Raw genomic sequence first — 16,662 nt, 5'->3', positions numbered from 1 at the left:
GGAAACTGAGGCCCAGGAAGGCAGTTTCTTGCCAGTCTCACACCTACTAAGTGGCAGCTCTGATCTCAGGGCACAAGTTCTAACCACTGGACTTCCTCAGCTGTAAATGGGCTGGCGGATGAAAATGGGTGTACAGCCTGACACGGGAGGTACTGAGTTTGTTCCCAACTCCTCTCAAGCCCCAGGCCACAACTGTCTCCAGGCCCAGGCCCCTCACTTCCTGTCCCCCACACTCAAGTTACACAGGAGCCAGCAGCTTGGCCAAGCTCTGAGAAGGGCAAGGCACCCTGGCCTTTAATTAGCTCAGAAGTGGCAGGAAGCCTCCGCGGCCGTGGACAGGCCAGAAGGGACCAGACCACCAGGCCTCCTCCCCGCTGCAGCATGACCTCGTCTGCACCCCTTCTCTGGGCTGACACCCACTCATGGCCCCTTTAAGCCCTGGAGGCTGATTTTGAGTCTCTTCGTCTGTTCTGCACGGCACACCTGGGGAGGGAAGTGTCGGCCCCTGGCTGAGGCCAAAGTCTGTCCTGAGATGGAGAGGGAAGTCCCTGGGCTGTAGGCCAAGAAGAGTTGCTCCTATCATCTTCGAAGGGTGCAGCCGCCACAGGGACCGGCTCAGGTGACCCAAGGAGTCATGCCGCCAGCAGGAGCAAATCACACCAGGTTCAGACACATCTCTGCAAGTCTGTCTGCCCATCCTCCCGCCCCTCGTTCTGGGCACTAGGGATACAGCAGTGACCACAGACCCCATCCCCAGGGAGCCCACAGGCCAGTTCAACAAGTACATGAGCAAATGAAAACTCAGTGACAAGCGTTAGCTCGGAGACACACCGGGGGCTGTGGAGCACAGGGGAGGGAACCCCTGCCCGGCTGTCAAGGGGCTTCCCTAGGACGTGTGGCATCCCACTGAGACCCGATGGGTGAGGAGCAGGTAGCCAGCCCCTCGAGCTGTGGCAAGACAGTGTTCCAGACTGGGGAAGGACCTGCGTGGGGGCTCAGCCCAAGACCTGTCTGTGCTGCTGCCTGGGCTGCAGGGACACGCAGGGCCCAACAGGCAAATGGTGAGGAAACGGAGGATCACCCTGACCTCATCCCCGCAGTGAAGTGAAGACACCAGAAAGGGTCTCCTGGGAAGCCAGGCGACGGGAAGGGGGCACTCCCCTCACAGCCAATGAGAATCCTCCTCATCCCTGGGGACGCGGGCTCACCCACCCTCCCTCCTCCTCCCACCCCAGGTGGGGCAATGAACACCCTCTGCACCCCTGTCGACAATTAGGGCCTCGGGACTAGGAAATGGGTGCCGGTCTCGGCCTCACCACTGATTCGAATTGTGATCTGCAAGTCTTCTGAGCCTCATTTCCCCCATCTGCAAAATGGGACTTCTGACCTCCCACGCCATCCCCGCTCTGGGTTTGGGATCCTGGGATATTTAGAGATGGAGTTTTTCTTCCGGGGCGTGTTCGACAGGACGGATGGGATGAGTGCCAGCCAGTCTGGATCCTCCCACTCGTTTCCATTCACTAGAAAGCGTCTGGGAACAGCGTGTCCCACAATGCCCTTGGAAACTACATTTCCCGACATGCGAAGGGGGGGGGGGGGGGCGCGGCACCCTCCTGTCTTGGGATACGTAGTCCCGGGCCCGCTTAAAGACTACGACTCCCAGCGTGCCCCGCGGCCCAAGGCCAGAAGGGCCCGGACCCGGAGCGCGCTGTGGCTTGCGGCTCCGGGGAGGGATCGCCGGCGAGATGGTGAGCACCGGACCGAGGGCGGGGGGCGGGAGGCGGCTGGGGGTGGGGTCTGGCGCGGAGCGGGGGCTTGGGCACTCGGAGCCGGGATGGCTCGCTCTCCCGCCGGCCCAGTGAAGGAGTGAAAATCCCGCGGCCCGGCAGTCGCCCAGCCCGCAAAGTGATACTCGTCAGGCCTGTCTGCGGCTGTTGAGTGAATGGGAAGCTTGGCGTAAGCAGGCTGCGACGCCACCCCGCCAGTAGTGCACCTAAAGGGGGAGTTACTTCGTCAGTTGAGCCCTCCTTTTCTCCAGGCCACGGGGACAGACCAGGTGGTGGGACTCGGCCTCGTCGCCATTAGCCTGATCATCTTCACCTACTACACCGCCTGGGTGATTCTCTTGGTATGTGTGCTGCCCCCGCCCTCCGTCTTACCTTCCACCCCCGGATCTTGAAGCCGACCCCTAGCACCCATTTAAGCTGCTGTGTGCCGGGCACGGTGCTAGGCGCTTTACCTGCTTCGTCTCGTGAAATCTCCAGAACAGCGCTATGAGGACGATGCTAGAGGTGTCCCAGTGTATAGTTGAGGGAGCTAAGGCTCGGCGAGAACCGCTACCCTTAAGGCCCTTAACCACTACACTGTGCGGCCCTGTTACTGATTTGCTTTTGCCTTTGATTGGAGTTCTAGTCCTTCCGGTTATCTTGCTTGCCCCTGGGCATGATGAATGCCAGCGGATTTTGTGAGGGCCTTTAGGTTTTTGTTTTTGTTTCTTTTTCTTGTTGGAAAATTGGTTGGTTACTGCTTAAGAAGCGCAGTGTGGTTGGAAGGCAAAATCTTGCAGAACTTTGGAGGGAAATGTTAGTAAAGAAAACCTGGAGCCCGCTTGAGAACTCCTCACGTGCCTTTGCCCGTGTTGTTGGGCCGTGAGTGGCTTAGGGCAAGTCCCTCCTCTTCTGTTCATTGCCGGGTCCCCAGCACCAACTTAGGGCAGGCACCAGGCAAGTGCCCACGGAACAACTGTTCAGTAAGTGAATGAAGGAAACAAACCCGAACTCCCCAAATACCGTCATCTTAAAGCAAAGCAGGTGCTATACCAGTGCACTGACTGGGGTCAGCCCCGGAGATGGAGGGGGTGGTGGTGTTTGGGCTTGAAGGCCTGGGCAAGACAAGGAATGCTCACCAGAGCTCTGCCCTCGATACCAGCCGTTCATTGACAGCCAACATGTCGTCCACAAGTACTTCCTGCCCCGGGCCTACGCTGTCGCCATCCCACTGGCCGCCGGCCTCCTGCTGCTCCTGTTTGTGGGTAAGTTATCACTCCCTCAACGCTGAGCAGGGCGTCTGCTGGGAGTTCCCACAACCCTCTCCCATCCCTGAACATGCTTCCCCATTTTGCCGGTTGCTGTCCACCTGCTTGAGGCTCCTTGCTGCGCCCCCCTCCCCCAGTTATCCCCTGGGATTTTCCTGTTCATCCTTCAAGACTGTCAGTCAGGAGCCCCTCTGGCCTTCCCTATGCCTCAGGCTCATTGGTCTCAAATGGGATGGCCCCAGTGGGGTGTCTCCCTTTCCCACCCCCGCTCCCTCCACCACCACCATCATCACTCTGTGCGCACCTCGATCGCCTCTTACCCCTTCGTCACCCACTGGCTCATGATTCCTGCCCCTCTCTGTCTCCCCCGGGGTTGAGTGTGTGTCTTCAACATCATTACTATGTTGAAGCTCCTGGAACAGCTCCTGGAACAGGCTGTGGCCCTGAGCTGGTGCTCAAGAAAGCAGTTTGCATGAGTCACCTGGACGACTGGATGGTGGGGTGGGAGGTGGATGTGGGTTAGGCAGGTGGGTGGGCGGACAGGTGGTTGATTGGGTGAGTAGACGGATCATTGGGTGGGTTTGTTCCCTGCAGAATCAAAAACACTAAACATGGCAAATTGCCCGGGGTAGGTGCTCTGGTGGTGTTTGTTGAACACATGTGGGTAGACGTGTGGCTTGCTGAAGGACCAGGGAGGTGATCCTGGCCTGGCGGGTGCTTGGCCCCGCGTGCGGGTCACTTCCACCATGCTGGGCCCTGCTCTGGCCTCCCAGCAGCCCCGAGCCCAGATCTCACGCGGCCTTTCTGGTCTGTGTATTCCAGGAGTGTTCATCACCTACGTGATGCTGAAGAACCAGAAAGTGACCAAAAAGGCTCAGTGAAGGCCCAGTGGGGCTGAGGCTGCCGGCCCTTCCTCTGCCTCCCCTCCAAAGGTGGGGGCACATGGGACGCATCCAGGCACCGCGGCCCCCCCCTCAAGCCTGGCTGCCCTGAACACATCCCGGTGGGATGGAGCTGTTTAGGACTGACCACACAGGCCTGCTCCTCCCCTGCTCAACCTTCCGGAAGCCAGGAGGGAGGATTACTTGGAAGCCTCCCTCTCACCCCTTTCTGGCTCAGGGCCTGAAAGATGCTGGTTGTCCCCACCTCACCTTCGGGCTCCCCGTCACCTTTTCCTCAGGGTCCCACCCTCTTGTGTCACTGTCCCTCTTGTCACCTGCTGATGTTGGACTTGGCAGGTTCTGAGGCGTCATGTGACCTTTCCCCACACGTCCTGCTCCTCATCAGAGGCAGCTTTCCCAGGTCTGACACAGCCCCAGGCCCCATGAGGACTTCTGGACCTGGAAAGCCTAAAGGGAGGACTGACAGGCCCTAGGGTTACCACCAGGCCTCGGGGCACATTAGGGTGGCCACAGGGGGCCCCCAGACCAACTGCTCCTCACAGAGGCCCAGTCCCCCAGCCCTGGCACTAGCCTGCTGGGGAGAGCTGAACAATAAACACTGATGATGTGTCTGTCTCTGTGCTATCCCTGACCAGGGAAGCCGGGCTGCTCAGGAACTGGAGAGGGGCTGGTCTCAGGTCGGGAGGCCCTGGTTTGTGCAATGAGGGTGCCTCAGGCGCCTCCCAGACTGTCCCTGTGCTGGACACAGGATCAAGTGCGGACTGAAACAGATGTGGATCCAGACAGGTGCAGCCCACAGATGGGAGCTCGGTGGGGGCATGGCAATGTGCCAGATGCCAACCACATCGGCCTGTACTGAGCCTCCCCTGTGCCAGCCCAGCTAGCGCGCACTAGTATTTTAGGGACCCTCAGGCCAGTCCCCTAAAAGGCCAAGTCCATTGTCCGTCTCTTATACCCAGCAGCCCAACCTAGCATGGCTCTGGGCAGTGAGAGCTGGAGGAACCAGAGCAGGGCTGGCTGTGGTCAGGTTGACTGATCTGGCGCAGGCCCAGCCCTGTCTCTTGGTAATCAACCCCGCCCCCCGAGCAGCCAAGGCTCCCGTCCACAGTTCCTAGTTTAAGGCTCTGTCACGCCTTGGATGTTCACTCTAGTCAGCAGAGGCGGCTCCCTCATCTGAGAACAGAGGCCGACTGCGGGCACACCTCCCTTCCCTCCCCTGGCCCATCTTCCCCCCTGTCCTCCAGTCCAGGCAGAGCTACGACCTGGGCTTCGGGTTCTGTCCTCTCCCCCTGCTGTGACAGGAGTATCGTGTCTCTGATGGTCCCCCTCTCATTGGAACAACCACTGCCTCCCACTGGGGTCCTCCCTCGGTTTCATGAGCATCCCCAGGCCTCCATATAAAGGACTGTCCATCAACCGAGTAATTTCCTCCAGGTCTCTCCCCTTCGTAGCCAAATTCTGAAAAGGGGGTCCACATCTGCTGCCTGGATTTCCTCATCTTCACTGTGCTCGGCATCCTTCCTGGAGGGCTAGATCCACTCCGACCACCAGTGACCCCATGTTAGTCTGTGACATCCCCCTGGACGCACCCTCAGATGCTCTCAGTGTCTGTGATGACCCATTCTCATACTCCTGCCTCATGCTCCACTTCTGCCATGAGACAACATTGGGCTCTTTGGGACTCAGTCACGAGCCTTCTCCCCACATATCCTGGGTGGCCTTGTCCTCATCCCGGCTCGCCTCCCAAGCCCCGGTGTATTGCATATGCACCAGCTAACTGCCACTGGATGTCGTAGTGGCACCTCAGATGAAGCCTGTCATGATCTGAGCTCTCAGATGCCCCCTCAGCAATCTGGACCTCCCCTCATGCCTCGCCCCCTTCCGTGACTGGCATCATCCTGTGACCCTGACCCCAGCCAGAAGCCTGGCAGACATCACTGCCCTTCCTTCTCCAAGCCCCCATCCGCATGACCTCAAATCTTGGCAATTCTCCCCTTCTCTCCCTCCCCCACCCCAGTCACCTTCCTGATGCAAAGACACCATCCTCTACCCTAAGTCACCAAAAGATTCCTCACTCCCGCCCCCCGCCCACCCACTCTGGCTCCCTCCAATGTGACTATGCATGACAACCATGGCCTTTCTAGAACATCTGAGCGTCTTTCTCATACACATTTAGAATGCTTGTCTGGGTTCTTCATTCCCCTCCCTAAGATGGCCTAAGAGAGCCTGCATGGTCGCTTGTTCGATTCCTTCTCATTCCAGCTACCCTGGCTGGGATTCACTGAGGCCCTTTGCACATCCTACTCACATTGGTTCAACACATAATTGTGAAACACTGGTTTGTGCCAGGCACCAAGCCAAGAAACGGACCCAGCCTGGTTCCTGCCCTCCTGGTGGTCCCATTCTGGGGATGGTGAGGGGGAGATATAAGAAATAAATGAACAAGACAATTTCCTACAGTGTTGAGTGTGATGAAGAACATTAAAACTAGGTGATGTGAAAAGCATGAGAGCTGGGGACACTTTGAGTCAGTCAAGGTCACAAGAAAGAATAGGGCAAATGAGAGCCTAGGGGAAAGGATTTCAAGCAATGGGAACAGCACCTGCAAAAGCCCCAGGTGTGGAAGAATTTTATTCCTAAGGACCAGCGGTTGGGGGGGGTGGGGGGCGTGTGGCTGTGTGGTGGGTGTAGGGAGAGTGGTTTGAGATGGGCCTGGGGCCATGGCCGGGGCGAGGGGTGTGGATTTTGTTCCAGTGCAGGGGGAAGCCACTGGAGGTTTTAAGCATGAGAGTGACATCATCCGATTTATGCTTTTAAAAGATCACGCTGGCAGCTGTGTTCCTCCCTCTCACCACTGAATCCCCAGGGCCTAGCACTAGCCCTGGCCCAAAGGGAGTGTTCAAAATATGCCCTGAATGAATGCGTGCCCCGGACTTCCTGTGTGACCTGGAGATACTCACTTCTCTCTCCGGACCTTAGTTTTCTCACCCGAGAGGCAGTCGGTGGGGATTTCACGCCAGAGTGAGCGGGTCGGAGTGGATTTAGGTTTCCCGCCTCCCCATGCGGCCCCGAGACCCGAATCCCCCACTTCAGGAGACAAACTAAGGTTGGGGGGGGGGGGGGATCTTCCCTCCTGGCGACCTGAAGCAATGCGCCCCGCCCGGGCCTGGACCGCGGTCTGAAGGATGCTGCAGCCCCGGGGGCGGGACCCGCAGGCGATCGCCGGCGCCTCCCGTGCGGATTGGGTGCAGCGGTGACCGGCGCCGCGCTATTGGTCGGTCCAGAAGCAGGGGCGGGGACCCGCTCCCGCAGCGCGGCGGCGGGGACACGGCCAGAGCCCGGGAAGCTGCTGCGGGGGTGATGGCCGCGCCGAGCCCGGGGCCCCGCGAGGTAGGTGCGGACCCAAAAGAGGACAGGAGAGGAAAGGGTTGGGGGTCAGGGTCCAGGCCTCCCCTCCCAGGGTAGCGCGGACACAGACCCCCCAATCCAAGCCCCGGAGGGGTCCTGCCCTGGGCGGGGACCAGGACACGCCCCACAGGGGGCCGCAGGTATGCAGGGGAAGTCTGGCGGTTATCCCCAGAGAACTTCCTCAGTTTTCTCATCGCGAAAATGGAGGTGATTATAAAAGCTCCTCCTTCATAGGGCTGTCAGGAAGTCAGACTCTCAGCCAGTGCTGGGCACATGGTGGGTGCCCACTACTAATGGGCCAGCTGCTGCGAGCTCAGCTTCATGCTGACCCTCCGCTCGGCCTGGAGGAACTTCAGTCGAATAGATGCCCCCGTCCCTGGCGTCACAGCTCCCGCTATCAAGGGTTCCTGGGCATGGAGCTCAAACTGCCACGAAGGAGTTATTACAGTTCTCATTTTACAGAGGAGAAAACGAGATGCAGAAAGGTTAGGTGACTTACCTAAGATCACACAGCTGGTGAGAGACAGGTTTGTCTGCGGAAAGCATTCTCTACCTACTGATAATAATAACCATCGTTCTATTCTGGGTGCTGACTGCATGCCAGGCACTGGGCGGCCCATCACAACACCCAGTGAGGTGGGTACCAGCATTCTCCTTATTTTGCAACGGAGGAAACGGAGGCAGAGAGTGATAACAGGAGGGCTCACGAGTACTAGAGGTGGGACGCAAACCCAGGTCTTTCCCCTCTGGAATGCTTCTGTGTGCTCACTGCTTCTTGTGTTTCCTGCCGCCAGGTCCTGGCCCCCTCCCCAGAGGCTGGATGCAGACCAGCCACCTCGACCTCTGGCCGCCGTGGCCTCCTCTGGCGTCTACGAGACAAGCAGGCTCGCCTTGGCCTGTTTGAGATCGGCCCGGGGCATGAGCTGCACCAGCTGACATGTATGATGCAGGCAGGGCTGTGGGCTGCCACTCAGGTCTCCATGGACCACCCACCCACAGTGAGTGGCTGATCTGTGCCATGCACCTCAACAGTACCAAGGGCAAGACTGCGCCGATGGCCTGTCTTGTTAATACTGCAGGACTGGGGATGAGAGAGCTATGAGAGGAGGAAGTCGGGGGCTTGGGGTGCAGGGAGGGACATGCTGGGGTGGGGGCTGAGGCCAGGAAGCCACACAGCCCAGTGTGTGTTGGGGAGGCGAAGGCCCCCTTAAACCCAGGTGGTTGGTGTGTGATCTAGTTGGGCCTCTTCTTCTTTGGGCCTCAGAGTCCCCATCTGTATAATGGGTAGGGGGAACTGTATTCCTTGGTCTCTGAGGCCCTCCTAGCTCTGCTAGGGTGCGTGGCTGAGAAAGGACCCCACCCCCACCCTGCCAGCCTGGCCCATCCTCCCCGGAGCTCAGGCTGGGGCCAGGCTGGCTCAGCAGAAAGGGTCGCCCAACTGCAAGCTCAGCAGCTGGACGGAGCCCGAGCAAGCACGTGTGTTGTTTGTGTGTGTGCACACATGTGCACAGTGTGACCACAGCCCATAGGCCAAGTCCTGGCACATGGACCTAGAGGTCCAGGAAGAGTGTCGGAGCCCGACAAGAGGTCCTCTAACTCTCATCACCTGCTGCCAATCTAACATGGCTCCCCAGTACTCAGCATGGCCTCAGGACCTTGCTGGCTCAAGTCCAAGAGCCAGCTGTCCAGCTGCATCCATACTCCATCCTTCCTTTACCTACTGCAACCACTTGGGCCCTCTTGCTCTTCCCGGTGGCCACCAGTGCTGTTCCCCCTGCTGTGAGCACCAGGCACGTCCTCGCCACCACCTTTCAGATTTCAGCTTAGAGGTCACCTCCCCCAGGAAGCCTTCCCTGATCCTGCCTCTCTCACACTGAGTCAGGCAGGTCCCTTGGCTTTAAGGCCATCCCCTTTCACTGGGATGGCCTCCGGCTTCACTTGGCCAACACGTGCATCTGGGTGAATGGACCAGGCTCTGAGTTCTGGTGCTCGTTGGCTGGAGCAATCAGCCTGTGGAAAGAGGGTGAGGCCAGAGGCAGGGCTCTTGGAGATCCTGGGGCTGAGACTTGCCCTGAACCCCTCCACCCCTCCCTGTAGGGACCACCCACCGAGGAGGATTTCTCTGAGGTCCTGACCCAGGTTCATGAGGTAGGAAGCCCAAGACTGCTGCATGGGAGGGGCGTGTACTGGTGTTCCTTCTCTGTCCTCGGTCTCCCCCTTCGTGCGGTGGGAGTGCTGACTTGCCTCAGGGCCTTGTGGGAAGGATGTGATTACCCTGACCCTCCCACGCTAGGGCCAACTGCACATACCTGGCCCCCGTGGACACTCTTGGGCCTGCTTTTCCTCCCCTGCAGGGCTTCGAGCTGGGCACCCTGGCCGGCCCAGCCTTCGCCTGGCTACGCCACTCCCTAGGCCTGGCTGAGGGAGACTATCAGGCGGCATTAGGCCCAGGTGGCCCCTACCTGCAGTTCCTCAGCACCTCCAAGAGCAAGGCCAGCTTCTTCCTGTCGTGAGCTGGCAGCAGGGGTTGGGAAGGGGTGGGAGTGTTGTTCTTGGGTGAAGCGGGGGGAGGCGGAGAAGAGAAACAGGATGGCAAGGTCGGGGAGGGCCAGGGCCAGGTAGAGATCAGACGGAGGAGGAGAGGGAGGACGGGAGGTGACAAGGGTGGAGGTGGGGAGACCTCCAACCTGGGCCTGGGGAGACAGATACACATTCGGGCAGAGGGCCTGATGGGGGCCGCTCCAGCCCTGCCTGACCAGTGACCTCTCCCTCCACCCCAGCCACGATCAACGCTTCTTCCTGAAGACCCAGCGCCGCCGGGAGGTGCGGGCGCTGCTCGCCCACCTGCCCCGCTACGTGCAGCACCTGCAGCGGCACCCGCACTCGCTGCTTGCGCGGTTGCTGGGTACGACCGGCCAGGAACCAGGGACTGCGGGGCTGGGGGAGGGAAGAGAGAGTAGAGGAGGAGGGTAGGGAGTGTGGCGGTTCCCAGGTTGGGGGGTGTAGGGGATCTGAGCCTGAGCGGGACGGAGGGAACCGATCCGCCGGCCGCGGATAGTTCCGTGGGGGGCGTGTCCTAGATGTTCCTGTAGGGGAAAGGTGGTGTTTGGATGGGCGGGGCCTAAAGGGGGCGGTGTCGATTGACAGTCCCTTGTGGGGAGGGTATGTGGGTGGAGTCACGCCTGAGGACCGCGCACCTCTGGGGCTGCCTAGAGCCGGGCCCAGTCGGGACCTCTACCCAAGCCGAGGAAGAGGTCTGGGGGCGCGGCCTGGAGGGGCGGGCTCGGGAGGCGGTGGACCTCGAGAAGGAGGCGAGGCCTGGCGCCGGGCCTAGGGCGGGATGGGCCCAGGGGTGTCGAGTTTGGGGCCCCTCACCTGGCGCCCTCTCCCCTTCCAGGAGTGCACAGTCTGCGGGTGGCTCGGGGAAAGAAGGTGGGTGAGGCCGAGGCGAGGGGGCCGGGTCAGAGGGGGCGGCTGGAGGGTGAGATCCTGTCTCCCTCACTCCCTACCCCCGTCCCCAGAAATTCTTCATCATCATGCAGAGCGTCTTCTATCCCGCCGGCCGCATCTCTGAGAGGTGAGTCGCCTCACAGGGCCCCGGCCCCACGCGGGACGTGCCACCTGCAGCACCCATCTCCCCCCTAGATAGATGCGAAACTGGGCCCCAGGGAGGAGAAGGGGCATCCCCAAGGTCTCCTAATGGATCAGAGACAGTGCTAGGCACGCCCAGCGTCTCTTGGGCACTCGAGTCTTCGCATTCATTGCCTTCTTTATTCCCAGAACGGTTCTGAGGGGCAGGTGTGGTTATCATGCCCATTTTATAGATGAGAAGCTGAGGACAAGGAGGGCCAGCTACTCTGCGAGGAACAGGGATTCGAACCCAGCCTCTTATTGCACATGCCCTCTGTGCCTCCTAACCCCGACTCTGCCTGCAGGGTCTCCATTAGTGCTCCCCTGGGGCCACGGCCTTCCTTCAAGCCCTCCTGGTGCTGCTGTCTAGGGTTGGATGCCTGTATCTGGAACACCTCCAGGGATGACAGGGTGCTAAGAGGCAGGCACAAGCAGGGGTAAAGCCTGAACTGGGCTTCCAAAGGCCTGAGTTCAAATTCCTGCTCTGCCTTCTTTTTTTTTTTTCTTAGTTTATTTATTTATTAATTTTAAAAAATATTTTATTTATTTTTGAGAGAGAAAGAGTGAGAGCGGGGAGGGGCAGAGAGAGAGGGAGACACAGAACCTGAAGCAGGCTTCAGGCTCCAATGTGATGCGGAGCTTGAACCCCCAAGCCTCGAGATCATGACCTGAGCTGAAGTCAGATGTTTAACCGACTGAGCCACCCAGGTGCCCCACCCCCGCTCTATTCTTTACTTACTGTGTGGGCAAGCCAAAGAAAACTCTGGGCCTTTTTCTTCATCTGTGACATGGGGACAATAATGGAATGGGGTTGTGCTGAGGATTTGAACGTCCACCCGGTGGAAGCTCTTGTTTCTTGGTTCCCTGTGTGTGTCAGTCTGTGTCAACCTGAATTCCGTCATCCCCTTTCTGTCATACCCCCTCACAGGTATGATATAAAGGGCTGTGAGGTGAGCCGATGGGTGGAGCCAGCCCCTGAGGGTAGCCCTCTTGTCCTCGTGCTGAAGGACCTCAACTTTCAAGGCAAGACCATCGACCTGGGTGAGCCATGGGGACAGTCAGTGGCTGCTCTTTCTCCATTCTGGGTGAGGTTAGAAGGGTGTCCCTGGCACTGCCCTCTGCCTGAGTCATTAAGAGCCCGGGGTCTAGAGTCAGGCAGAGCAGGGTTCAAATCCCAGCTCCACGACTTACCAACTAGGTGACCAGGGCCAAATTACAGATGAGTTTCCTCATCTGTGACGTGGGACAGTAATGACACCTGCCCTCTTGGGGCAGATGCGTGTGGAGCCCTCAGCACCTTGCCTGGCACACGATGAGCACTCAAGGGGGGGCACTGATGCTCTGGCAGGGCCCCAGCGGAGCTGGCTCCTCCACCAGATGGAACTGGACACCGCCTTCCTCCGGGAGCTCAACGTGCTGGATTACAGCCTTCTGATGGCCTTCCAGCGCCTCCACGAGGATGAGAGGGGCCCGGGCAGCAGCCTCCTCTTCCGCACGGCCAGGTGGGCCCCCCTACAGGGCGAGGGCAAGAATGAGGCGACGGGAGCCTGAGAGCGATGGGTGGTGGGGTGGGAAGACAGTACAAAGGCTCAGAGACCGGAAAGTGCAGCGTTTGTGTGTCCACGTGTGCGTGTGTCCACGTGTAGGGTGAAGGGCTGGAGAAGCCTGGCTGGCAGGGTGGGGGGGACACATGCGGAGAGCAGCCGAGGACAGAACAGGGGAGATCCAGCTGGACAAGGACTTCGGTGCTGATTTAAAGAATCCGCCCACTTTCCTGAAGGGGTGTGGAGCCATGGAAGACTTCAGAACAGTTTTCAGAACAGTATTTAATTTTTACTTTAGAAGGAGCCCTTGCCCTTTAACCCCGTAATTCTACTTCTAGGACCCTGGGGTCATCACCACGGGCACCATCGTCACGGTGTTCCCCTGCCTTGTAGTAGCAACTGTTCTTTGCATGCTGGCCACGAGCCTCATTAAGGTGGGCTCCTTCCCATTTTAGAGATGTGGTAAGTGAGGTTCAGAGACGGGAAGTGAGGTTGTAGAATGACTTCTGAGGATTCATGTTAGTCCTTGGTTGGTTACTTTGATTTCAATCCTCCAAGGCCCACCTTTGTGACCGAACAGGATTAAGTAGGGGTTAAGGAAGGCACATTAAGGAAAGAAGCCCAACCATCTGGTGGGTGGAAAAGAAAAGTGAAAGATGATGTCCTCTCATCTGGCCTCCGAACCCACCCTTTGGAGGAAGACCTTGGGATGGGTGAGGCTTGGGCAGAACCCAGATTAACAGCTCCCCACAGTCCTGTGGCTGGCCTGACCACATCCTGACCAGAGGGTGAAATTCCTGCCATGGGGCGCAGACGGGCCCCCAGCCAAGTCTGCGCATCCAAACTAGGTCAGCTTCTGCCTTGCCCTCTGCCCCCATCTGGGGCTTAGATTACAGCTGTCATTCAGCCGGTAAACCCTAGTTTGCATGTAGTGGTTGTTGTCATATTGAAATTTGCTAGCTGGTAAGTTGCCATGTTCCAGCCCCACCCCTACCAGTTCCCAGCCCCCCATTCAGAGAAAGACCCCTCCCCGCCCCCTCCCAGCACCGCACGGCACCGCAATGCAAAGGACACCAGCGGTTTGCCCAGTCTCCCACACCACTGGGTTCTGATTGGTCGATGCCTGGGCAGGGCCTGTCTTTCATTGGCTTATTTCCCTCCGCGACACTTCCCCAACTTCCCTCCACCTCCAAGAGGACGAAATAGGGAATTGAACCTGCTTTGGGCTGTGACTGGGACCCAGCCAAAGGCATCTTCGGATTTGGAATACATTTGGAAGGCATCCCATCCCCCAACACACACATCATCTATAAACCGGAATTGGACTTTGTTCGCAAGGTTTCTTTCAGCTCTGCCACCCCGAAACCTCCAGAGATGGACGACCCCAAACAGAAGTTTGGGAAACACCCCAACACCAGACTTGCCCAAAGTGACCCGGCGAATAAAATGCAGAGCCAGGGTCTGCGTGACCCAAATGCTCTAGACAACAGAAATGTAACGCGAATCACACATGTGGTTTTAAATTGTCTAGCAGCCTCTTTAGAGAAGTAAAAAGAAACAGGTAAAACTAATTGTAAGAATATATTTGTTACTCAATACACCCCAAATTTTATCGTTTCATCATCTAATCAATATAAACATTTATGAGGTATTTTACATTCTTTTTCTCATACTGTCTTGGAAATTCAGTCTGTATTTTACTCTTAGAGCGTATCTCAGTTGGGACTGGCCGCAGTTTAATGCTCAATGGCCACGTATGGCTAGTGGCTACGTATTGGACAGTGCAACTCTAGACCATCATCCACACTTTACTCGGCCTCGCAGTTCATTGACGTCATAGGCCTGGCACACAGGAGTTGTGGGAATGAGCGCAGGAAGCGCAGGGTCAGCGCAGAATCGCCGCGGGCGCGCCGGGGCTAGGCTTGCGGGAACCCTTTGGCTGGGGCCCCCCTGGAGGAGGCAGTAGCCTCACCCACCTGTCGGCCGCCAGGTCTGTGCGAGGGGTACAGAGCCCGGAGGAGCCGGGATCCCAGAACCGCCGGCTGCTGCCCGACTCCCCCAACGCCTTACACATCCTGGACGGGCCGGAGCAACGCTATTTCCTGGGCCTCGTGGATCTCGCTACGGTCTACGGGCTCCGCAAGCGGCTGGAGCATTTATGGAAGACGCTGCGCTACCCAGGTCGGACCTTCTCCACCGTCAGCCCCGCTCGCTACGCCCGTCGCCTCTGCCAGTGGGTGGAGGCTCATACCGAGTGACCCGCGCCCGTCGCTCTCTCGCATCTGGACAATGGGCACACGCCGGGAACCAGGGTTCCAGTCTGGCCCCGGCGGCGGGTCGGCCTCCCTTCACCTGCTGTTCCTCCCTTTGGCCTCCAGAGGGCAGCATCCCCTAACTAATGCCATGACAACACAGCCTCATTTGGTGGTGATGACTGGTTCGGCGTTGTGCCAGGGACTCCCCAACATTAGCTCGATTAATCTTCAAAAAAAAAAAAAAAATGCTATTATTCTCTTTTTACAGACCATGAATTGGAGGCTCAGGGGGTGAAGGTACTGAGCAAGATCATTCAGCAATAAATGCTGGAACCAGGACTCGACTATGCCTTTTGGACTCAGGAGCCTGTATTCTTACCCACCAGCTCCCTTAGCCCTGTCTTCATGCTCTGGGGAATGGTGTAGGCTGAAGGCTCCAGCCAAGCCCCTTTGTCGTCCAGATGGGGAAACTGAGGCCCAGAGACTTTAATGGGCTTACCCATGGGTAAGTGGAAAGGCCAGCCCAAGATCCCAGGTCTCCTTACCTCCTGTCCACTGGCCTTTTGGGGTGGTTCCTGTGGCTCCTGCTTCTCTAGGGATGCAGGCAGGAGAAGGGGAGGTTTTGGGGGGGGGGGGGCTGCATCTCTGGAAGACACTATGTTAGGACCCACCATTGATCTTGAGTAAGTTCTTCCTTCCTCTGGAAGTCGCTCTTCTCATCTGCGAAAGGGGGACAGGGGTTGGTGGTCAGACCCAAGGGCCTGGCCGCACAGACGATACCAGCAGCAAAGAAGCACAGTGCGTGCACAGCCCCTGATCATCCCTTCTCCTTCCTCCAGGAACCTCCAGCCTGGCCTCTGACCCTGGCCCAATCCAACCACGCCCAAGTGGGCCTCTCCTCTAGAGCTGCTCTGGGGCCTGGCTGTGTGACCAGGGCAAGGTGCTAAACCTCTCTGTGCTTCAGTGGTCGAATCTGTAAAATGGAAAGGATGAAAGTGGACTTCGTTAACTCATTAAATATTTATTGAGCACCTACTATGTGGCGGGCCCTCTACTGGGTGGTGGGGACCTGGGGAGCAAGATCCACAGGTTCCACAGATTCCACAGTTCTCTCCCTCACAGAACTCACAGTCTAGGGACAGATTGTGACAAAAGCAGCCCAGTGTGACAGAGCCTCATGAGGGAGCATGGGGCCATGGTGCTGAGGGAAGGGGCCGCCACCCAACAACTTGACTCTAACGTTTTAACTGAGACCAGAAGAGTCCGATGCAGCCCTGGGAGTCAGGCCAAGGTCATGGCAAAGGTCTGGGGTGAGAGAGAGCGCCTGACACTTAAGAGAGAGAAACATCTCACCGTGGGAGGGACAGTGTGTTGGTGGTGGGATTTTGTGGGCCAAGAGCTGACCCCCCAGGACTGGAGCTTGAGCTTGGGAAAGCCCTTCAGCCGACACCAAACATTGCCATTCCACTAGCCTTTAGAGGAAATGAAGAAAAATGGTGGGGAGGGAAGGGAGAGGGAAGGGAAGTTGAATGCCACCGCCCTGGAGTGTGGGCTTCTGGAATGCGTGTACAATTGTCCTCACCCCTAGTTGTCTGGGTGACCTTGGGTGACATTCAACCTCTCTGAACTGGCACAAGCCACAGAGAATTTCTTGTTTGGGCTCAGCAGGAAGTTGAGACATGGAGGCCTTAAGGTCGTCGCTCAGGAGGTGGGAGGGTTGAGGAAACTGTGGCCGTGGGGCAGCACAGGAGGTTTGGCCCTACATTTCCCCAGGGTCTGGGTCTGACAGGACTGGAGCCTGAGAGTCCTGCAGTCAGATGAGCATGACTCAGCCCCTCACCTAGCTGGGGTCTCTCACAATGGGCTGAGCCAGAGCCTGAGGCTGGAGA

The 16,662-nt window shown here is 58.2% G+C and overlaps 2 protein-coding genes and 1 long non-coding RNA gene across 4 annotated transcripts; 2 read left to right on the top strand and 1 right to left on the bottom strand.

Annotated features, from left to right (window-relative positions):
- Positions 1 to 1,628: 1,628 nt before the first annotated feature.
- On the top strand, positions 1,629 to 4,547 carry DPM2 (dolichyl-phosphate mannosyltransferase subunit 2, regulatory). Its single transcript, XM_060608548.3, has 4 exons — positions 1,629 to 1,748; positions 2,039 to 2,128; positions 2,929 to 3,031; positions 3,857 to 4,547. Exons 1-4 carry the CDS (start codon positions 1,746 to 1,748, stop codon positions 3,913 to 3,915), a joined length of 255 nt encoding a protein of 84 aa, XP_060464531.1. The 5' UTR covers positions 1,629 to 1,745; the 3' UTR covers positions 3,916 to 4,547.
- Positions 4,548 to 6,654: 2,107 nt separating this feature from the next.
- On the top strand, positions 6,655 to 15,804 carry PIP5KL1 (phosphatidylinositol-4-phosphate 5-kinase like 1). 2 transcript variants are annotated; one of them, XM_060608546.3, is made up of 11 exons: positions 6,655 to 7,326; positions 8,139 to 8,342; positions 9,442 to 9,492; positions 9,699 to 9,853; positions 10,125 to 10,249; positions 10,742 to 10,776; positions 10,866 to 10,921; positions 11,903 to 12,015; positions 12,323 to 12,476; positions 14,509 to 15,278; positions 15,613 to 15,804. In XM_060608546.3, the coding sequence occupies exons 1-10, from the start codon at positions 7,297 to 7,299 to the stop codon at positions 14,774 to 14,776; spliced, it is 1,191 nt and encodes a 396-aa protein (XP_060464529.3). In that variant the 5' UTR covers positions 6,655 to 7,296; the 3' UTR covers positions 14,777 to 15,278; positions 15,613 to 15,804. The 2 variants fall into 2 exon arrangements, with proteins under 2 accessions (XP_060464529.3, XP_060464530.3); XM_060608547.3 differs by lacking the exons at positions 6,655 to 7,326; positions 8,139 to 8,342; positions 9,442 to 9,492; positions 9,699 to 9,853; positions 10,742 to 10,776 and having other exon boundaries at positions 9,917 to 10,249.
- On the bottom strand, positions 14,915 to 15,860 carry LOC144614122 (uncharacterized). Its single transcript, XR_013551659.2, has 3 exons — positions 15,810 to 15,860; positions 15,319 to 15,493; positions 14,915 to 14,999 (listed from the first exon to the last, which is right to left on the bottom strand). It is a non-coding gene; the product is annotated as an uncharacterized LOC144614122 (long non-coding RNA).
- Between the last annotated feature and the right edge of the window lie 802 nt (positions 15,861 to 16,662).

Source organism: Panthera onca, chromosome D4 (genome assembly GCF_046562875.1).
Source record: "Panthera onca isolate mPanOnc1 chromosome D4, mPanOnc1 haplotype 2, whole genome shotgun sequence".
Taxonomy (NCBI): domain Eukaryota; kingdom Metazoa; phylum Chordata; class Mammalia; order Carnivora; family Felidae; genus Panthera; species Panthera onca.
The sequence above is the reverse complement of the archived record's forward strand: the minus strand, read 5'-3'. Positions and strand labels throughout refer to the sequence as shown.